The sequence below is a fragment of the Rhinichthys klamathensis genome, unplaced genomic scaffold (genome assembly GCF_029890125.1).
Source record: "Rhinichthys klamathensis goyatoka isolate OS25496 unplaced genomic scaffold, OSU_Roscu_1.1 h1tg000188l_1, whole genome shotgun sequence".
Lineage (NCBI taxonomy): Eukaryota > Metazoa > Chordata > Actinopteri > Cypriniformes > Leuciscidae > Rhinichthys > Rhinichthys klamathensis.
In genome coordinates, this window is record NW_026606715.1 from 1,010,001 (window position 1) to 1,024,558 (window position 14,558).

At 46.2% G+C, this 14,558-nt stretch overlaps 1 protein-coding gene across 1 annotated transcript in view; it reads right to left on the reverse strand.

Moving 5' to 3' along the window:
• Positions 1-14,558, reverse strand: part of arfgef3 (ARFGEF family member 3) — a 120,257-nt gene that overhangs the window by 30,614 nt on the left and 75,085 nt on the right. The window contains exons 25-30 of the mRNA XM_056261900.1: positions 10,460-10,563; positions 10,054-10,198; positions 7,944-8,072; positions 5,806-5,982; positions 5,001-5,115; positions 1,986-2,088 (exon numbers count right to left, since the gene is read on the reverse strand). Of these exons, the coding sequence (XP_056117875.1) occupies positions 1,986-2,088; positions 5,001-5,115; positions 5,806-5,982; positions 7,944-8,072; positions 10,054-10,198; positions 10,460-10,563 (773 nt within the window). The remainder of the gene's footprint in view (positions 1-1,985; positions 2,089-5,000; positions 5,116-5,805; positions 5,983-7,943; positions 8,073-10,053; positions 10,199-10,459; positions 10,564-14,558) is intronic.

A 14,558-nucleotide genomic window follows, 5' to 3' on the forward strand; every position in this document is an offset into this window, starting at 1 on the left:
AGAAGGCTGCTTTCAATTTCAAATGCTGACACGCGCTTTTGTTTGTGAGACTGCTCGCGCATGCGGCTGTGCGACTCCGTGTAGTGGTTTAATGTACTTGGGCAAAATTAACGTAAACACAGCCAGTTATGTTTTAAGGGATTAAACCTAAACGGACAGGACACACCGCATTACTTCTTTTACTTCAAAAGAGATGCGTGCGTGAATGCAGATTAATAGATCTCCCGCAGTGACAGTCTATGATGTCATAGTAAAAAACAACAGTAAAGATGAAGAAAAATCACTCACAGTTCTTGAATGGAAAACGTTCAGATAATCTATAGGCTACTGAAAGCACTTTTTGTTTGTTTGCTATATTTTTCTATGCTCCTCTTTATTATTTGTTATATTAGTTTAAAATTCTTAACATACAACTGTTTTAATAAAAACAAATTAATTTGTAATTATTTTAAAAAAAGTACTTAATTACTTATGTAAACTAATGAATTAATAAGGGGTGGGGGGAAAGGTAGATAAAGAATCGTTCTGGAATCGGATCGTGACTCCCAGAATCGGAATCGGATCGGATCGTGAGGTGACCAAAGATTCCCACCCCTATCTCGGACTAAATCTAAAATATCTTAAACTTTGTTCTGAAGATGAACGGAGGTCTGACGGGCTTGGGACGACATGAGGGCGAGTCATTAATGACATCATTTTCATTTTTTGGGTGAACTAACCCTTTAAGGGTGTAATGAAAAATTGATTGTTCTTTCCTAATAAAGGTCTTTCCTTACAGGCACACTCATAATGCGATTATAATGGGATTTTGGCAATAATGTGATTAAACCTCATGAAAACACAATACCTCAATCAAACTGAGATTAAGCTCATAATCACATTAAGATATGTGGTGTACGCTGATTTTAATCGCAATAAACAGGCATGTAAACACCTAAATCGCATTATTACCACAGTGCGCACGAGCTCGGACGTCACGGATGGCGTGTGTTATTCACACCACATCATGAATGAACTCATGAACATTATTCTGTAGTTTTCCCCCTACTCTTATCTTCATCCCGAGGCGGTGTGAAGAACGTGATCAGCGCAGGCTAACCCAGTTACAGCGGCAGTGCTGTGTTCACAGTGCCAAATAATATCCATATATACACTACCAGTCAAAGGTTTTGGATCGGTGAGATTTGTAAGATAATGTTTTTAAAATAAGTCTCTTATGCATATACCAAATTAAGAGTCATGGTGTATTTTAGGCTTTTTTCCTCTGGTTATTATTGGTATTTCAAAGCAATGAAAGACTAAGAAATTCACTCTTACAACCTATTTCAATATAAACACCCTAACGTAAACATTGCCATAATTAATTTAAGAGTAAATCTATTAATGTCGATCTATTAATGTAAATGTGCAGGATTGCGAACGGCTCTGAAAGCGCACAACAGCACCACGTTTGGACTGAACGTGCAGCGCTCACATATTTTTTTATTTATTTTTTTTATTTAATCATAGCCTTTTAGGTGTAATAATCAATTAAATAATTAATTAGGCTGATTCCTGTTTTTCCATCCCCAAAATTTAAGACCTCTTTAAATTATAATTAACAGATTTGTTACACAATTTAAGACTTTTTGCAACCTTAAATATTCATAAAACTTTTTACGAACCCATGGGGATGTTTTTATTAACACATGCTCCTAAATACATTTTACAGTTTGCACACATGTATAGTAAAACGCTCGAGCCCTGATTTTCGTTTAAAAATGATGTATTTCTATTGTCTACTTCTATTGCTATTGTCCATTTAAGCTACTATGTATAGGCAAACCATTTACACTCGGCAAGCACAGTTGTGGCCTCGTGGCTTAGCATCTGTTTCCACGAAAATGACTTTGCGCTGACCCCGGTTAGTAAGAACAGGTCTCTGTCAATGCTCATGCAAGACCTGTGGACAGTGGAGACTTCAGTAATGTTATTACGAGCGTCACCTTCACAGGCTCCAGGGTAGCAGAGAAAGCGTCCTGCAGGGCACAGCATGCTAACCTCCACATCTCCTCCGTGAAGACAGGCCCTGCGCTCACCAGAACATACCTGCCAATCACACACAACACATTATATCCACTGATACTACTGGAGACATAAACTAATAATATACTAAAAACATAATGAACTAATCTAATCATATTTTGCAGCGTAACTTCAAGCCTTCTTCAATGAGTTTTGAATGAGTGATTGTCACACGGTAGAGTGATTTGAGTAGTTTGAAGTTAAGCATCTGATGCTTGGATGGACTTTGTCACTGAGCTTGAAAGGTTTTGTAAGAATAATCATCCTGTCTATCTTTTCGAACATCCTTCGCATTAAGAGAAAGCCAACGTGCTGTGCTGCCTATGTAGACAGTTCAATATGTTTTGGAACACCAACACACACACACACTCATTCGCTCACAAACGCATACACACACACACACACCCCCAAACTCATTCACTCACAAACTCAAACAAACACACACACACACTCACAAACTCAAACACACACTCTCTCTCTCACTCACACACACACACCCAAACTCAAACACACACACAAACTCAAACACACACTCTCTCTCACTCACACACACACACAAACAAACAAACTCATTCACTCACACACACAAACTCATTCACTCAGACACACACACACACACACACACACTCATTCACTCAGACTCACTTGCTCACTCGCTCACTCGCTCACTCACACACAGACTCATTCTCTCACACACACACTCATTCACTCAGACTCACTCGCTCACTCACTCACTCGCTCAGACTCACTCGCTCACTCGCTCACTCAGACTCACTCGCTCACTCACTCACTCGCTCAGACTCACTCGCTCACTCGCTCACTCAGACTCACTCGCTCACTCACTCACTCGCTCACTCAGACTCACTCGCTCACTCACTCACTCGCTCAGACTCACTCGCTCACTCACTCACTCGCTCAGACTCACTCGCTCACTCACTCACTCAGACTCACTCGCTCACTCACTCACTCGCTCACTCAGACTCACTCGCTCAGACTCACTCACTCACTCACTCACTCGCTCAGACTCACTCACTCACTCACTCACTCGCTCAGACTCACTCGCTCACTCACTCACTCGCTCAGACTCACTCGCTCACTCGCTCACTCAGACTCACTCGCTCACTCGCTCACTCAGACTCACTCGCTCACTCGCTCACTCAGACTCACTCGCTCACTCGCTCACTCAGACTCACTCGCTCACTCAGACTCACTCGCTCACTCACTCACTCGCTCACTCAGACTCACTCGCTCACTCACTCACTCGCTCACTCAGACTCACTCGCTCACTCAGACTCACTCGCTCACTCGCTCACTCGCTCACTCGCTCACTCAGACTCACTCGCTCACTCGCTCACTCGCTCACTCGCTCACTCAGACTCACTCGCTCACTCGCTCACTCAGACTCACTCGCTCACTCAGACTCACTCGCTCACTCACTCACTCGCTCACTCAGACTCACTCGCTCACTCAGACTCACTCGCTCACTCGCTCACTCGCTCACTCGCTCACTCAGACTCACTCGCTCACTCGCTCACTCAGACTCACTCGCTCACTCGCTCACTCAGACTCACTCGCTCACTCGCTCACTCAGACTCACTCGCTCACTCGCTCACTCAGACTCACTCGCTCACTCGCTCGCTCAGACTCACTCAGACTCACTCGCTCAGACTCACTCGCTCACTCACTCACTCGCTCACTCAGACTCACTCGCTCAGACTCACTCACTCACTCACTCACTCGCTCAGACTCACTCGCTCACTCACTCACTCGCTCAGACTCACTCGCTCACTCGCTCGCTCAGACTCACTCGCTCACTCGCTCACTCGCTCACTCAGACTCACTCGCTCACTCGCTCACTCAGACTCACTCGCTCACTCAGACTCACTCGCTCACTCACTCACTCGCTCACTCAGACTCACTCGCTCACTCAGACTCACTCGCTCACTCGCTCACTCGCTCACTCAGACTCACTCGCTCACTCGCTCACTCAGACTCACTCGCTCACTCGCTCACTCAGACTCACTCGCTCACTCGCTCACTCAGACTCACTCGCTCACTCGCTCACTCAGACTCACTCGCTCACTCGCTCACTCAGACTCACTCGCTCACTCGCTCGCTCAGACTCACTCAGACTCACTCGCTCACTCGCTCACTCGCTCAGACTCACTCGCTCACTCGCTCGCTCAGACTCACTCGCTCACTCACTCGCTCGCTCACTCGCTCAGACTCACTCGCTCGCTCACTCGCTCACTCGCTCACTCGCTCACTCAGACTCACTCGCTCACTCGCTCAGACTCACTCGCTCACTCGCTCACTCGCTCACTCGCTCACTCAGACTCACTCGCTCACTCGCTCACTCGCTCAGACTCACTCGCTCACTCGCTCACTCGCTCACTCAGACTCACTCGCTCACTCGCTCAGACTCACTCGCTCACTCGCTCACTCGCTCAGACTCACTCGCTCACTCGCTCACTCGCTCACTCGCTCGCTCACTCAGACTCACTCGCTCACTCGCTCAGACTCACTCGCTCACTCGCTCACTCGCTCACTCGGACTCACTCGCTCACTCGGACTCACTCGCTCAGACTCACTCGCTCACTCGCTCACTCGCTCACTCAGACTCACTCACTCACTCACTCACTCACTCACTCACTCACTCACTCACTCACTCACTCACTCACTCACTCACTCACTCACTCACTCACTCACTCACTCACTCACTCACTCACTCACTCACTCACTCACTCACTCACTCACTCACTCACTCACTCTCACTCCCTCACTCACTCACTCACTCACTCACTCACTCACTCACTCGCCCACTCACTCACTCACTCACTCACTCACTCACTCACTCGCCCACTCACTCACTTCTTATGCACACACACACACACACACACACACACACACACACACACACACACACACACACACACCTGATACAGGAGCAGCCCACTCTGGAGATGGTCTCGGCTGGTTCTGCCACACAGGACACCAGCAGTTTGAAGAGATCTTTCAGCATTAGGTTAATCAGATTCTCATAGCCAATATCTACAAAAAAATAAAGTCATACAATTTATAGTTATATACACACATCCCAATTTCACACTTCAAAGTCGTCACCAACTTAAAACTCCTGCACATCTGTATTAAATATCATTGCACATATTGCACACATCAGGTATTAGTAGGCTGAATCTCAAGAAACCTGTCAAGAGCAAACGCCTGTTTTCATTTTATTTCAGTTTATAGAATTAATTCCGCCAATAATTCTCATTACTGCAATGCGAAACAATTCATTTTGTAAATTGTAAACTTTTTGTATATATACAGATAAAATGGTTTTGAGTCAAGATTTTGAGAAAAAGTGAGTGATGGTTTCAAGAAATGTGTTTTAGCAATTCAGAAAAATTATTGTTGTTTAAATAAAAGCACTGTATACAGGACCACATGGAGACGCCAAAAATAAAAACCTAAACCGAACGCCTTGACTGCATAAACCTGCAGAACACGGATCCATTCAGAATTACTAAACTCAGCAACATCCACATGACAGATAAGAACATGATCCTGAATGTGTGTGGAAACGACGTGAATGAACTGAAATGTGTCCAATCAGTGTGTCGAGAGCGCACATACACACTTTGTTTGCGCATCAATATATTAGACTCACGTGGGCTTACTCTTTAGCTTGATTACAATCCGCATCCATCAAAACTATTACTGATTTGAGAGGTTTACCTGAATGTATGAAGCTGTGAATGTGTTCCACCACCAGTTCACAGGACAGTCCGATGGCGTGCTTGAAGTTTGCCGCCGCGATGTCCCAGTACGAGTGCTCGCCGTGACTGCGCTGGAGCCACAGAGACATGACCGGGAGAAGCAGCTGGATGACAGAGAAGATGGCAAACCCCGGCCCTGTGGAGGAGGAGGAGGAGGAGGAAGAGCACACTGGCTACTTCACATGCACAACTTCTGTTTCAATAGGACTGAATTCAATCCGATTGATGAATCCGAACGTAGTGTTTACATGAACGCTAAACACGTGATCGGGTTGATGTGTCACAAGCTTCAAATGCTCACTGCACGAATATACAGAGTTTCCCGCTGTTTGAGCATTATAACCATTCTCACACACTGGTTCTTTATTTGTAAACAGCAGGCTTAAAGGGTTAGTTCACCCAAAGATGAAAATGATGTCATTAATGACTCTCCCTCGTGTCGTCCCAAGCCCGTAAGACCTCCGTTCATCTTCAGGACACAGTTTAAGATATTTTAGATTTAGTCCGAGAGCTTTCTGTCCCTCCATTGTAAATGTGTGTACGGTATACTGTCCTTGTCCAGAAAGGAAATAAAGACATCATCAAAGTAGTCCATGTGACATCAGTGGGTTAGTTAGAGTGTGTTGAAGCATCGAAAATACATTTTGGTCCAAAAATAACAAAAACTAGGACTTTATTCAGCATTGTATTGTCTTCCGGTTCTGTTGTGGATCCGCGTTCAGTGCCGCTGCTGAAAACTCTCGGACTAAATCTAAAATATCTTAAACTGTGTCCTGAAGATGAACGGAGGTCTGACGGGCTTGGAGCGACACGAGGGAGAGTCATTAATGACATCATTTTCATCTTTGGGTGAACTATCCCTTTAATATTGATCCATTTATGGTCAAAAGACAATGAGTACATGTGCCGTGATGATTATATTTATCCCGCAGTAAACACGCAGTCGTCTGTGGATGAGAGTCTGAAACCAGGACTGGTGGGACGTTGTCCTGCTCCACTTCTCAGACGCAGAGAAAGGAGAATTATAGAATGACGGGACACTCATTTATACGACACTTTATTCAAGAGGAAGAACAGCTCGTAACATGCATCATACGCTATTAACGTCATTGCACATGCGCAGTCCTTCAGTTTCGGTTTTCAATCCGATCAAGTGTTTACATGTTCTCTCGATCGGATTAGGAAAGGAAGAAATTTCATTGGGATCGAGCTCAGTTGTAGCCACTGTGGGTTTGTTCTGGATCTGTATCGTGAGTACGGTTGGGTATCGTTTGAATTTTATTATTTCATTATTTTTTATTATTTTATTATTCCTATTTTGATTCATTCTGCTTATCGATTCCTAATTTCAATTACAGTAATGCAAAAAAAAAAAAAAACTTAGATATCATTCACATTTAGTCTTAATGCAAAACATTTAATACAGCTGAATATCATGAACAAAGATCAACCGCTAGAGAACACTTAACACTGCACTTTATAAATAAAATATACATTACAAATATAGTTACAAAAGTTATTCAGTCAAGAAGGAGTGAATTTTCTCTTTGTCTTTTGTTGTTTGATTAGTTTTATTATAGAGACGGCAGCTGCTGTCACTTTAAGGCCGTGTGTCCACCAAAGCGTTTTTTCATGCACCTGCCGTATTTTTTCAATTGTTTTCAATGGGAGCGTCCTGTGTGAAAGGCCCATAACGAGGCGCTGAGCGGTTTTGTCACGCTGAAGCGCTGAGCGCCCGCCGTTTTTTACTCGTCGCCGAGAGTTGAAGAATGTTCAACTTTGGGTAAAACGCAGCGCTCATCACTGTCACTCTTTACCCAACCATCCAATCAGTGGAGGAGGGGCGGGGCTAATACCACACCGACCAACTGTCACAACATTCTTTATGTACAACGACATCAACCGGCAGAGCTAACCGAACAACATGGATGAAAAATGTATTTTTAGTATGAAACAAATTATCTGCGATATCAGTTACAAGTAAACTGTGCTGTGGATATTCTGTATCATAGCAACGAAACGTCTCAACGGAAAAAACGCTTTGGTGGACACATGGCCTTTAATTGTGAGTACTAGTGTTATTCACAGGCGGTTTACCTGGGATCTGGGTGACCTCCCGCAGAAGCTCAAACAGCAGCTCGAGTGTCGGCGGCTGATGCTGTCGAGGACAGTTCGACACGGCTGCAGTCAGCTGCTCCAACAGGAGGATCCACACCTGGATCAGACCTGCACACACACACACACACCTGGATCAGACCTGCACACACACACACCTGGATCAGACCTGCACACACACACACACACACCTGGATCAGACCTGCACACACACACCTGGATCAGACCTGCACACACACACACCTGGATCAGACCTGCACACGCACACACACACACCTGGATCAGACCTGCACACACACACCTGGATCAGACCTGCACACACACACACCTGGATCAGACCTGCACACGCACACACACACACCTGGATCAGACCTGCACACACACACCTGGATCAGACCTGCACACACACACACACACAACACCTGGATCAGACCTGCACACACACACACACACACACACCTGGATCAGACCTGCACACACACACACACACACACACCTGGATCAGACCTGCACACACACACACACAACACCTGGATCAGACCTGCACACACACACACACACACACCTGGATCAGTCCTGCACACACACACCTGGATCAGACCTGCACACACACACACACACCTGGATCAGACCTGCACACACACACACACACACACACACACCTGGATCTGACCTGCACACACACACACACCTGGATCAGACCTGCACACACACACACCTGGATCAGACCTGCACACACACACACACACACACACCTGGATCAGACCTGCACACACACACCTGGATCAGACCTGCACACACACACACACACACACACACACGGATCAGACCTGCACACACACACACACAAACCTGGATCAGACCTGCACACACACACACACACACACCTGGATCAGACCTGCACACACACACACACACACACACACACCTGGATCAGACCTGCACACACACACACACACCTGGATCAGACCTGCACACACACACACACACACACACCTGGATCAGACCTGCACACACACACACACACACACACACACACCTGGATCAGACCTGCACACACACACACACACACCTGGATCAGACCTGCACACACACACACACACCTGGATCAGACCTGCACACACACACACACACAACACCTGGATCAGACCTGCACACACACACACACACACACACACACCTGGATCAGACCTGCACACACACACACACACACACACCTGGATCAGACCTGCACACACACACACACACACCTGGATCAGACCTGCACACACACACACACACACACACACACCTGGATCAGACCTGCACACACACACACACACACACACACACCTGGATCAGACCTGCACACACACACACACACACACACACACACACACACACACCTGGATCAGACCTGCACACACACACACACACACACACACACACACACACACACCTGGATCAGACCTGCACACACACAGACACACACAACACCTGGATCAGACCTGCACACACACACACACACACACCTGGATCAGACCTGCACACTTCACTAGGTGTGTAACGATACCCTCATGCCACGATTTGATACATACCGCGATACTGAACTCACTCCAAGACATATAGTAAAAGGTTAACAAAAAATGTATTGTTGACTAAAATGCTAAATTTAATATTACATTGTGTGTGTAAATTAATAGTCTTGGACTTCGTGCTGGAAACCCAAAGCTGGACAATAGAGACACCAGAATAACAATATTCATGATTCTGAAGCTGAAAACACAGAATTATTTTAGACGAATATGCTTTCTCTGTCACTGACTAGATATATTTATAATAATGTAGGCCACTTTTACTGGTAACAAGACATTTGGCATTATCAGGAACCACAAATATCCCCCCATTGCATTATTATACATTATATATAGTAGTTTAATGTAGTACTGACACTAAAACTCTGTAAACATGAAATTTTTCTCACACAGTCATTTTTATTTTGAGTGAACTATCCACAATATTGTCACAACCCTACCATATACTGCGACTCAACCCGTACCATTTGTGTCATCTTGATATGAATGATACCTCAAAAATGAAATAAATAAATGACCTGTATCGTCGTCAAACTCTGCTAAAACACAGTCCATGCCCTCCTCGCTGCTCACGGATCTCTCCTGCGCTCTCATCGGGAGACTGGCCAGACGCGCACCCAAGAAAACCGGCTTGGTTGGCATCTTATAGATCCTGGCGAGCAGCTGCAAAACAACAATCCATAAAAAACACCAAACTACATGTTATTCTTTTTGAATGCAAAAATCTCTCTTTGACCCAAATCCACAATACAAAAAGGTTTGAAAGTGTGTACATGGTTTATGGTCCATGGTTCGCTTGTTGTTTGTTTGCTATTTGTTTGTTATTTGTATTACATTGTGAAGCGACCTTGGGTTCTTGAAAGGCGCTATATAAAATAAACATATTATTATTATTATGGACAGAAATGCGTTCATCTTTCCCACCTGTGAGCATTTCCTCAGATAGTCCAGGGCGGGCAGGCACAGGTCTGTGGAGCTGTATCCACTGGCATGAACACAGTCGCCGATCTCCTTATAGTCCACTTCTCCTACGGATAACACACAGCACGTCTCATTCACTGTGTGGTACGGAAGCTTGTTACCGCCACAGAATAACATAATAATACAAGTAGTGAAGAGATAGTTGTGAACGAGTTGTGAACGTAATAATATACAAAGATAATTGCGACTTTTTGTCTCACAACTGCGAGTTTATACACTGTAAAAAAACTTAACTCATTATTTTGTGTTATCTTTTTGCATGGGTTTTTTTTAGTTTAACTAACTTATTTCGATAAGTTGAGGACAAGAAAACTTAAAATTTCTTGTTGTCTGGACAATCTAGTTATCTCTACACAAAAAAATAATTTGAAATAACTAAATTGCTAAAATATTTTTTACATTGTATCTCGCAATTCTGACAACTCGAAAAATTAGAATATGGTGCAAAAGTTCATTTATTTCAGTAATTCAACTTAAAAGGTGAAACTAATACATTATATAGACTCATTACATGCAAAGTGAGATATTCCAAGCTTTTATTTGTTATAATTGTGATGATTATGGCTTACAGCTTATGAAAACCTTTTCACAATATTCTAATTTTGAATTTGGGGTTTTCATATCTGTAAGCCATAATCATCAAAATTATAACAAATAAAAGCTTGGAATATCGTCTCAGGTTACGTATGTAACCCTGGTTCCCTGAGAGGGAACGAGACGCTGCGTTTGAGACGCGGTGGGAACGCTCTGCGTGATTGCGTCATGAAGCACGTGTAAAATCAGTCCAATGGAAGCCCGATACGTCATGGGTGACGTCATAGACCAGGAAACTATAAATCACCCTTGAAAACAGACCGCGACAGCTTCGGAAAAAGTCTGAAGCAAGTCGATCAGGGCATGCAGGAAGTATGGCAGGCAAACGCAGCGTCTCGTTCCCTCTCAGGGAACCAGGGTTACATACGTAACCTGAGACGTTCCCTTTCAAGGGAACTTCGAGCTGCGTTTGAGACGCGGTGGGAACCCCATACCCACTACGCCATAGTGACAAATGCCCGTTCTGTGTGAAGTCCTTGCGCACACTAAGAAGCAAGCAACCTCGCCCCAGGAGTGGAGAGGTCAAGGTCATAAAACCTGACAAATGTATGTGGAGAGGACCAACCTGCCGCATTACAAATGTCAAGAAGGGAAACACCCGAAATTAAGGCCGTAGAGGCCGCCATACTCCTTGTAGAATGGGCCCGTACAGCCATAGGTGAAGGCTGACCGGCCGCTTCATAAGCCAATGATATAGCCTCAACTATCCATTTGCTCATAACCTGTTTAGATGCAGGGCACCCTCTTCTGAGTGACCCAAAACATACAAATAACTGCTCTGACTTACGCCACAGGGCAGCTCTGTGAACGTAGGCATCCAATGCCCAAACTGGACATAACAGGTTCAGTTGTTCCTGATCTGGGGTATTAAAAGGTGGAGGATAAAAGGCCTGCAACACTAATGGGCCCCTAACATTAACTGGGACCTTAGGAATATAACCCGGTCTAGGGTATAGAAATGCTTTCACCATACCAGGTGCAAATTCCAGACATGACGGAGCAACCGACAGGGCATGCAAATCTCCAATTCTCTTGATAGATGAAATAGCAAGGAGAAATAAAGCTTTCAAAGTGAGGAATTTTTCTGAAACCTCTTCAATAGGCTCGAAGGGAGCCAGAGCCAGACCCTCAAGTACAATGGCTAAATCCCAAGCCGGTGCTCTAGAGTGCAGTGCAGGTCTCAACCTCAATGTACCACGGAGAAAACGAGTAATCAGAGGATCTCTCCCAAAAGAAGTACCCCCCAGAGGGGTATGATAGGCCGAAATAGCCGCCACATAAACTTTTAAGGTGGAAGGAGATAATCCAGCAGAGAAACGGTCTTGCAGAAAATCGAGAACTGAACCAACAGGGCAGTTAACAGGATCTAACTGACGCTCACCACACCAGGTGGAGAATAATTTCCATTTCAGTGCATACAGTCTTCTCGTGGAAGGAGCTCTGGAATGGAGAATGTCTCAACGACCTCAGTCGAGAGACTGGATTCTATGAGCCTGGCCCCCTCAGAGGCCAGGCCCACAGTTTCCACAACTCCGGTCGAGGGTGAAATATCGTGCCCCCTGCCTGGGACAGCAGGTCCCTCCTGAACGGAATCTCCATGGGAGAGCCGTCCAGAAGAGACAAAGTCCGAGAACCAAACTCGAGTCGGCCAGTATGGGGCTACTAGTAGCAGATGAGCCCCTTCCCGGCGAACCCTCTCCAGAACCTCCGGGAGCATAGATATCGGGGGAAATGCGTACAGGTGCAGCCTCGGCCACACCTGCACCATCGCATCCAGTCCGAGAAGAGCTGGCTGCGTGAGGGGGAACCATATAGAGCAATGCGTTGTACAAACGATGTGAAAGGTCGACTTGACTTTAGTTAGACCAAAGTTCTCCCTAAGAAGCTCCACCACCTCGGGGTGAAGTCTCCAATCCCCTGGGCCTCAGCCCCTGCCTCAACAGGATATCTGCTCTGATATACGAGACCATCAGTGTGTTGTCCGCCATTCGCCGAGCAACCACTCATGATCGCCCCCACTTGTGAGGGAAGCATCCGTCGATAGCAATATGCGTCGACAAGAAGCCCCCAACACTGGGCCTGGGCGAGGAACCAAGGTTCTTCCACATGACCGAAGCACGAAGGCATAGCCGCGTGACCTTGATCATGCGAAAACGTATTTCCCCTCGGAGAAAACCCCTTGGTCCTGAGCCACCACTGCAGGGGTCTCATGAACAGAAGGCCAAAAGTAATACGTTGGACGCAACTGCCATGAGACCCACCCGTCTGAAACTGTTTCACAGTGAGTGACTGGCCTAGATATACCCCATTACGGCTGTAAGAATTGCTACACCTAGAAAAGTGGTCCTCAGAGCACATTCTTCTTGCCGTTGAGAGGCAACTCCAACATCCTTAATGAGACAGAACGACATCTCGATGCCGAACTGCCATAAACTCAGATTGAGCTAGGAACAACCAATCATTGATGTAGTATAATACGCGAATGCCCTGGAGTCTCAGAAGAGCCAGAGCTGCATCCACGCATACTGTAAAGGTGTGGGGTAATAAACCTAGGCCGAATGGAAGAACCCGATAATGGTATGCTTCGCCCCCGAAAGCAAACCTCGGGAACCTCCCTCATCCTCTTTCGGAAACAATGAAGTAATGGCTGTCTGCTGGGAGGAGGAACCCCCTCTACAGCTCCTTTTGCAGAAGTGACAGTACTTCCTGCTCCATAACCAAAGCCTGCTCGGGGTCCACCAATGAGAGGAGGACCCCTAGAAATCTGGGCGAACGAGAACCGAACTGAATTCTGAAACCCTTTTCTATAGTGTGCAGGACCCACTGAGAAATATGTGGCAGTAGTTTCCACGCTGCCAGAAATTTACTAGGGGAACCAGTCTCTCAAGACTGGCCTCTGGATTTGTTTGAACAGTCACTACGGCGCCCTGAAGCGGCGAACCGGCAGGGAACAACCGAACTGACCATTCTACGACCCTCCTCAGAGGATCGTATGGGGATGCTGACACCTCGGTGCCCTGAACGGCGAACCGGCAGGGAACAACCGAACTGGCAGCGCTGCAACCCTCCTCAAAGAGTTGCACCCCAGAGGAAAAACGATTTCTCAAAACCGTCCCTTGGTTGAACAGTCACTACGGTGCCCTGAAGCGGCGAACCGGCAGGGAACAACCGAACTGACCGCTCTACGATCCTCCTCGGAGGATCGTATGGGGACGCTGACACCTCGGTGCCCTGAACGGCGAACCGGCAGGGAACAACCGAACTGGCAGCGCTGCGACCCTCCTCAGAGAGTCGCACCCCAGAGGTCGCCGAGGAGAAACGATTTCTCAAAACCGTCCCTGCCCCGGAGGAGCCCTCAGAAGCCTGATAGCCTCGTTTTCTTGCGACAGGACTTCTTGTCTAAGCTTTATTAGAGATGATGACAGTCCTCAGATCTTGCCTACCTCTA